We start from the raw sequence: 9693 nt of genomic DNA on the forward strand, positions 1-9693 counted from the left end.
GTAAGGGCTAACCAAACCCTAGATAATGTGATCTGTTATTCTGATAGTATGCTCTAAGTAGGATATTGTTATGCATGTCTGATTATTCTGCTAGATGTATATTTGATATCTATATGCAAGCATGTTAAGCATGATATTCTGTATCTGTAATCTGTAAATATGTTTGGGGTGGAAATTGTATATGTTGAGGAAGTGTTTTGTATGGCGACCTTCACCTCTATTCTGGCAGCTTAGCTGCATCTTATCTGATATGTGTCGTAATGGCACAATATGGTGTGTAGGGATGGGTGGGTGTTTTTAACCCCACATGGTGTGATGGGATGGTCGGAGTTGGTGTGTAGAGGATGGGGGTAGGATTTTGTATATCTGATCTGTATATCTAATTCTATCATCTGTATCTGTAATGGACATGAGTCCGAATCTGTTTCTGACTGTATATAAGATTTGTGTATGTTTGCATGTCTATTTTTGTTGGGTTACACACTGAGTTTACGTAAACTCACATCTGTTTATCTGCTATGTTCAGGTAATCCATAGACTTAGGCGGATCGGTGCGACGGAGACTCAGCAGTGACCACTCGAACGAGTACTGAATATACTTAGTAATTTATGGCTTTTATTTAAAATTATGGATTTAATTGAGAGTTTGTAATTTTTGGGACTCTCCGGACTATATGGTTTTTAACTGTTGGTTTTGGTTTCGTTTGCTTGTTTATTTGCATGGTTTGTCAAAATGTTTTATGAAAATGACGGTTTTACGCAAACAAAAGTTTTTCTGAAAATACGAACTGGATTTCCAAAATATAACGGTTTTGCTAGACTTTCGCTGTAAATCGTGTCCTGGCAAATGAAATAATTAAATAATGCTTCCGATAAAATTTTTAAAAATGAATAACGGTTTTATAACTTAAATGATCTATCGAACGACTGTAGAAAGTTTTATCAAAGTAACACTATTTTCAAAACCTCCTTTGTTACACTCCCTGATTCGGCCATAGCGTTTAGGCCGGGTTTAAGGTGTTACATTACGTTTCACCCCGCAACCTCACTTTTTTTATGTCACTTTTTGTGGTTTATATTGTACTTCCTCCATAGGCCTTATTCAAAGAACCAATTGTTGAAAAATCGGTAAAGAAAACAGTTTTAAATTTACAGCGACAGATTTTAAAAAAAATTCAAAACTGAGTCAGTTTGTGATATTTATAGCAATAAACACTAATTGAATAGTACCTGTGCTTTGTGCAAGATGGACTCAAGTCAATCTTGGTTTTCGACCAAACGATCTTTTTGCTATCCTTGTACCACAAATTGCACCAAGTGTGGGTTCAAGTAACACGAACCAAAAAAAGAAAAGAAACGAATTAATTACTTTTGGTAGAAAAGTAATTTCTCTCAATAAAAACCGCTAAAAGATCGTAATTCTTAGAAAATAAAATTTATTCTAGGTTAATAAATTCTCACAACTTTTTGGAAAAAATAAATAAAATCCCAATATTGTATGAAGTGTATTTTTAGGTCAACTAATGCTTTCTATTTATAGAGGGAATAACAAGAATCTGGGTTGAAAAAGCCATTGATAAATAATATTATTTAAATAGAAAATACAATCCCACTCTAAGTTAGATAGGGATGAGTGACACATCATACCATTTTCTACTAGGGTTGTCACCCCTTACATGTTATATGAGGGCATGTTAAGTCTCTTATGTATTGAATCCAATTATATGTGCTTCTTGGACTTTTGACTAAGCACTTTATAATTTAATTCAACTTAATATTTATTTTCCATTTCTCATAATAAATATTACTTATTCAATTAGTTTAATTAATTTTTCAATTAAATAATTTTCTCAACCCAATTCTAATTTCGTTAAAGTTATAACAACTTCACCATAAAAGAATTTATAAGAAAATATACTTAATTTCCTTATTCAACATATTCATAATGACTAATTAATTTAATTTCATTTTTGAACTTTAATTATTTAATTATAATTAATTAAATAATAATTCAAAAAATCTTAAATTAATTCTCAAGTTATTTTTGTACTTAGCGAGAAAACACATTCAATTGTGAGCACGAACTATTTCTGTTACTTCATTGTTTCCATTCATTTGGTTCTACATTCAATTCATTTGTGGTTTCAACAAACTAGCAAAAGGATTGATTGAAAATATATAATTAGGGCTCAAATAATTTATAATTAAATTTTTGTTTTTTTACTATTAATTATAAAATTTATTTAGTCACGAATTCATTTCACTAAAGTATTGTGATTGAACTCTCCCTAATTATATATCATTAAGAAAGCTACTTAACAAGTGTTTATCCAATGACCTTGTCATAAGTGTGTTAACTTTATAGGATATCGTTAATCTGTTTGGGATAAATTCGTTCTCCCAATATAATCATATTTTATCTCATGGTAGTCATTACATTTTCTTTTATAAAAAGTCAACTACTATCAAATAGAAATCAAATCATTTATCATAAAAACAAATGACTCGTGGTTATGTTTACTTTTCATCTATCATGTAATGTCAATGAGAGGATATCACTTATTCTTTAGTTAGGATATGAATTCCACTATTTTTGAATGATATTACATACTGCAAAAGTCGTATACCCAACACACTGGCTGTCGATTCCTTATCTATTAGAACTCAATATTTTACTTACATCAAAGTATACAAGTTGCACATACATAGTTCGTCATCCACTTAGTATTAAGGTATGACACACTATAAATGTCACAAGTGAATAAATCCATCAATGAATATAGATCTATTCTACTTGGGTCTTGTTTGATGTATTGTTAGTATAGTCAATCACATGTATATCTCTATCTTCTGGGAATCTGCTCGATGCTCAAGACAAAACATCTCTCTAATTCAACTTGGTAGACAATATATTAATCTATTAATCGGTTTGCTTATTTTCTATTAGACTAAGGACATGTTTAGATTATATACTAATACAAGTTATCTTTTCGTATTACGATCTAACCACATAATACCGCTTAGTCTTAGTTAAATCTTAGATAATCAATAAACTAATATTCGCTTCCATTTTGCTTTACATGAAAAAATCTTCAGGATAATATACATAGATATTTTCCTAGTTAAATTGAGTTTCTTCTCCTAGTTAAACTTTGCTATCTTTTCCTAGTTGAACTCTGATTATACCAGAGATATTTTAGTATGATTAGACCTCTAATCTTAGTCTATTTAAAGGGGTCATTGTATCCCTATTTTGATAGGCCAATTAAAAGGCAATTAAATATGTAGTACTACAAGGCTTTTCTTTTAGGGGTGACAAGATATAGTCGCGGATGAGTTTTGGTGAGAGTTTTCATGGTAACTATGGAGAGAATTTTGTTTCCGAGTTAGGGTTTTGTTTTCGAGGTTTGGATTTGTACATTTAGTATGTTTTGGTTTATTTTCTCTATATTGTACTCTCGTTTGTTTACTCATTTAGTGAAAGTCGAAGCCTCCTTTGCTTGTGGTTTTTATCCTCTTCAAAGAATTTTTCCACGTAAAAATTGTGCTCGATCTTTTCTACCTTTTCTATTTCTTTGTTTATACGGGTCAATCCCTAACAAACTGATATCAGAGCTTGATTTGAATTCTGCAATCGACTCATTCAGGATGGCAACAACGCGATTCGATATCAAGAGGTTCGATGGGATCGCAAATTTTAGTTTATGGTAAGTTCGAATGATGATAATTCTAGTTCAGAACTGCCTAAAAAAGGTCATTACCAGGCAAAAGCCCGAAAATCTAGACTAGTCAATGGGAAGAGCTTGATGAGAAGGCTCTGTCAACAATTTAGTTTTGTCTCATGAACAATGTGTTGCAGAATGTGCTTACAGAGAAAACAGTAGCAGCCTTATAGAGAAAATTAGAAACCCTTTATATAACAAGGTCTTTGGCAAATCGATTGGTGTTGAAACAGTGCCTATACACATACTATATGGATGAATGTGAGAACCTTAAGGGTCACATCAGTCAATTTGTTACTCTCTTGAACGATCTGAAAAATGTTAAGGTTAACATAGATGGTAAAGATTAGGTTATGCTATTATTGTGCTCTTTTCCCCCTTTGTATAAAACTTTCAAGGAGACCCTAATTTATGGTAGAGATAAACTCTCATTTGAGGATGTGAAGGGTAACTTGTTGAGTAAGGAAAAACCTCATAATAAGTTAGGTTCGGGTAGCAAGTTTGGAAGTCAAGCCTCAATTTTGGTTGCTAGAAGTAGACAACAGTCTAATGATTCAGGTCAGAACAAATATAGTTCAAGATCGAAGTCGAGGAATCATGACAAGACATGTAACTACTGCAAGAAGTTGGGTCACATAAACGCAAAATGTTATAAGTTGAAAAATAAAAACAATAGGGCTACTAAGAGAAACAAGGATCTTCTATATACACATGTAACTACCTTTTCTATTTCGTTGTTTATATGAGCCGATCCCCAACACTCAACCTATAAAAAAATACTATTAAGCATCTTCTATATATACATGAACCACCTCTAATTTCATATCTAATACTTTGTCCAAACCCACAAAATAGTGAGTTGTAAGTTGTTCATTAAATTCATTCAAACCAATTCTAATGGACATATTATAATTTAGTAGTGTTGTGGTCCATAGACTTTTCTATCTAAACATTTAAACTTTTTCTATAAAGTTGTCATAAAGCTTGTATTATCTACAACAATTTTTCAGTCTGCACCTCATCTTGAACACTGGGCATCCAATCATAGCTTTAAAAACAATTTCTAACATAAGCTTTTATGCCTATTTGATGGAAATTAAGAAAATATGACGAATCGACAAGGATTATATATTATCTTTATTAAAACTCTATTAATGATAATAAATCTCTACTTACCTATTACAATCAATTATATTAATCCTCTAGTAAAATATTTATACGCAAAAACTCCATTTACTATGCAATGGACAGTTTTTCCATGTTCTTAAGCAAGAAGTTTTACCTAAACCAAAAAGATCAAAATTTTTAAACTTTTACAAAAGTGATTTTGGATCTTATTAAAGTCATCATATCTGCCAGTGTCATCCCTCTCAGAACACGTTTCAACTTCAATAGTATACTACCCCTAACAATCCTATGGTAATGACATGGCATATTCAATATTTAACGAAAATACAAAACAGGCTCGAATAAAATAACTTCAAACACAAACTTTAATTAACTAAGTTCAATCCGATGCTCCATGATTATAGTCTGTAAAAATGACGGATCTAATTAAAATATCCAAATTCAAAACTCCTTTATATAAATGCTTGGAGTTTTAGAAAGTGGAGCATATACAAGAAGCAAATGGAACTGGATTCAAGCAAAACAGGGGTTCCAAGCAAGCAACCATTCATATTGTTTGAAAATCTTACAAATTCTATTACAAAGAAATGCTCCTCCAATTTTGGACTGTAAGAGCAGTACTTGTTTTTTGCCTACGACATTAGTACTTGAAAAAAAGATATTCATATACAGATGACACTGACACACAATACAGAATAAAAAGACGAGGAAAGAATAGTATTCAACATCAAGAAACAAGTAAAAAAACCAGAGCTGTTTAAGAGGCAGAAAATCAAACCCCATTCAAAGAAATCATCAACGAAACTAAAGCAGACTATATTACTTAATTCCCAGAACACAAGGCTAAGAGAACGGCATTTCGACTTCACCAACACCCGCACCAGCACCAGCACCATCGTCAGCATGTCATTTTTCATAGAATGACGCCAGGTTACAGTTGCTAGCACTGCACTTAGTCGGCAGTCCAGCTCTGCTCCACAATCTCACGGACTCTTCTGTTGTACTCCCGCTTATTCTCACTAAACATTCGAGCAGCTTCCGAGTTTGCTGGGGAGTTCGGGTTTGGATCACAAAGTAGAGACTGGCAAAAGCACATAATTGTGGTTAGCATGTTTAGCCTGCTTTAATTAAGAATCTTGGATAGACATTTCCTTGGCTTTTGAGCAATGCAAACAAAGGTAATTAACTTGATAATGATAATTAAAAAGAAAAAGTCCAGATTGGAGCCCACTTTCAAGATGATTGCTTGATGTTGATCAAAATATTAACTTGTAATCACAAATTTCAAAGCAATTTGTATCAAATGCATGCAGTAATACATAGACTGAACACGTGATGAAGTGGTGAGGACAGGAAAACATCTTAAGATCTCTTCACTACATGAAGACAAGATTAAACTTGATAATTGCGCACATCAAACCACAAGTAATTTTAACCAAAATGTCCGAAGACTTATGCTAACTTCATACTGAAAAGAATGTTGAACAATGGTTTAAAAGGGACATCGTCTTGCCTCCTTTACACAAATTGATCTCTTACATGAAAATCTTCCTATGTTATGAGAAGTGAATGAAGAGGATACATGAGGTACTCATCGACCAAAGATAACAAACAAAAAAATAGAGAGAGAATTGCGAAATGTAGAAGGGAGTCGATATATTTTTAAGAAGGGCCATAATACAATATGTTATTCCCATGTTTAGTCAAAGATGGGCTCCTATAATTTGAAACTACTTCAATTCTTGTTTCTAAGATATTCACCTTCCTTCTAGAAAAGTAGCTTCTATAGATATAACTTAGATTTTATTTTATTAAAAGAATAGCACTTGTCTAAAGTTGTCTCATTTTTAACTGTATCGGTGCACTCGATGTGAAGGCAAAACAAATTGGCCCCTTTTTCAACAATATGAATATTACTTCAATCGATTAGAAAATGGAGAGTTACTAGAATAAAACCTTGGGCCAAAGTTCCTACGATTTCTCCCTCAATTATCTAGTTATAGAGAAAAAAAAACTAGAAACACATAAAAGGCTACATAGACTAAAATCAGTCACTCTTTCGGTTTATTGACTTCGTTATAAATATAATTAATTTTCACACGTTATGAAGAGACACCCTCCATCCCTTAATAGTTGTCCACCCTGCATAAGTAATTTGCTAAAGAAGAGACATGCATACCCATGACAAGAAATTTGACAATGACTACTTATTAACTTTTATTCATGGACAAGAACTAAAGGACCACTAAAAAGGAGAAATAGACTAAAGTTAAAGGTAAGAGGGATATGATAGCTTGCTCATCTGCAAACTGGCCTACCACTGAGCCATAATACATAGACTTGCACTTGCTTATGCAACATGCACCTCTACCGCACATGTCATCCTCTATTTGAAGTTTATTATTGCATTATCCTCACAACTACTCAAGTCCTTTCAAATGTCTTTGTTCTATAAAAGTTTGATATAAATGATTTTCAGGGAGTCCAATCACTGGCTTCATAACTTTTTTATGTTTGTCAAGTGCCTACCTTTTTGCTAGACATAAACACTGATAGGCCAAACATAAACATCGAAAGCAGACACATATTGAATGAGTTGTGCAATAAAGAGATGCGCTATGGGGAGCAATTACTTATGTAAAGGCACATGTAACTCGTAAAGTTAGAATTTGAAATTCAACAAAGGGCGAACACCATGGTTTAGAGGGAGCAATTGGTAAAACATAGTTTCTTCATAGAGGAAATAAAAAATGAAAAATAGGCAGAGAATGCTGCACCTGGATAGAGGTGAGTATAGCTGCAACATCATATATAGGACTCCACTGATTTTGTAAAATATCCAGACAAATGCTCCCATCTGCATAGACTGATCAAAACATGACCGATCATTTGATGGGAAAAGAAGCAAAAAAAAAGGAACATTTTGCACATAAATCTAAAAATAAAATCAATGAACGTCTTATACATACTATTCGGATGAAACATTCGTGAGACGAAACGGACAGTTGGAGGCTTATTTGGATAATCCTCTGTAAACTGCAAAGTCAACTTGAACGTGCCTGAGAATTTCAAGGAAATATTCATGTTACTTGAGAAATAAAAATAAATTATTATCCTAAAAACAAGAAAACAAAAATTTCACTGTGGTAAATAGAAAGAATAACCAGGCAATAAAAAAATAAGACATCTAATCTAAGATACCAGTGCCTATTGAGTAAAGGTTTTATCAACTAAATTTCCATTTTATTGATTACAGCCAACCTCGTCAAAGCTCACAAAAAATGCAACTGAAATCATGTTTTTTTTAGGGGAAAACCTCCCTCAAAGGACCAAACACCATAAATTCAACACTTAATCTTGCTACCCTTACCTCATTATACCCAAGCAAGCCCTCAATAATTTCCTTACAATCAAACCACCAAGTTATAGCAACAAAACAATTTGCACAAAACTTATCATTTAAATGCCACAGTTTTTGAACTCCAAAGATGACATGTTACAATTCCAATGACAAGGAGAAAAAATCCCCCCCCCCCCGAATTTCCAATAATAAGGCAATTCATTAAACATGAGTATCCAATTCCTTGCACTATACTGATCAAACAAATGTTCAACAGCAATAGTGGCAAAGAAAAGTAGCGAAAATGCAATTGCTATTATGGCCAAAACCAATGGTCAATTGACAATAATCATGATTCATGAACATCAAAGGACAACACAACAGAGGCACGCACATAAGAACTCTAAGAGGCATAAACCACAAAAAGTGCATCAATGAAAAAACCGAGAGAAAAAATTTGGCCGCACTCAGTCTTCACCAAATCAAAGAAATCATGTGGGCTTGAATCATGTATCACTGCTAATTGATTAAAGCATGCATGCAAAAACCACATAACGTTTCACATTGCATGGACAAATGACAAATTTAGCAAGAACTGGAACAACAAAATGATACAATTTTATCAACTTTCACCAAAATCCAAAAAGATAACATAATTAGCAGCTCAAATTTCAAAACTTCGACAAAATCCCCAAAGAATATATCAACAGCATAATAAATAAAACCAAAAATCCAAGAAATTCAAGTAAGAGAAAACAACAAAAGTATTACCTCCATCCCAAGGAGTATCGTCAGGCCTGCAAAAATATCGAAAACCCCAAAATTAAACGAAAGAGCGAAAGGAAACGAAAAGAGGAAGAAATGAGGAAAATTGAGAAATACCCAAAAATAACAGCGTTCCAAAGCATGATATTATTATCTTGAGGAGCCCCACTAATACCAGCAGGTGGATCCTGCTGTAACCTCTTGAAGTCTCTCATCAGCCTCTTCCTTGCTGGGGTTGACATCGCCTTCCTTCTTTTCTAAAACCAAACCAACCCAATCCGACCCAAATAAATAAGTAAACCCAATTTTCTTTTACAAAGAGAAAGAGATCTGAGGTGAAATCTATGAAAGATCCATCTCTGCGATTTGATGTTTCACAAAGAACAAAAAGGTAAAGCTAGGGTTTTCTTTTTCCCTTGTTTTCCTTTTTTTTTCTGCTTGGGAGAACGAATTTGTTTGTATTTTGTTTATAACGGAGAAAAAAAATACGGTCGGCAATGTTGTGACAGTATGGTCAAATGAGTTTTGGAACCGACGAATAGTATCTCGCCACGTCAATGCAAATTAATTTCTATTTTTTAATTGAAAATTTTAAGACGGCAAAAAACTAAAAAAACATACAAAACTATTAAAATTTTAGGCTAAAATCCCAAATAACCCTCCTAGAATAATTAAAAATTCAATTATGTTATTTATCGAAAAGTGCAAACCTTTTAAATCATGATTTATACCAATTAA

General features: G+C 32.9%; 1 protein-coding gene across 1 annotated transcript; it reads right to left on the minus strand.

Moving 5' to 3' along the window:
* Positions 1-5379: 5379 nt before the first annotated feature.
* On the minus strand, positions 5380-9449 carry LOC107913634 (ubiquitin-conjugating enzyme E2 2). Its single transcript, XM_016842282.2, has 5 exons — positions 9073-9449; positions 8962-8987; positions 7820-7909; positions 7628-7716; positions 5380-5931 (listed from the first exon to the last, which is right to left on the minus strand). The coding sequence occupies exons 1-5, from the start codon at positions 9195-9197 to the stop codon at positions 5803-5805; spliced, it is 459 nt and encodes a 152-aa protein (XP_016697771.1). The 5' UTR covers positions 9198-9449; the 3' UTR covers positions 5380-5802.
* Positions 9450-9693: the final 244 nt, after the last annotated feature.

The sequence above is a fragment of the Gossypium hirsutum genome, chromosome D11, assembly GCF_007990345.1.
Source record: "Gossypium hirsutum isolate 1008001.06 chromosome D11, Gossypium_hirsutum_v2.1, whole genome shotgun sequence".
In the NCBI taxonomy this organism is placed as follows: Eukaryota; Viridiplantae; Streptophyta; class Magnoliopsida; order Malvales; family Malvaceae; genus Gossypium; species Gossypium hirsutum.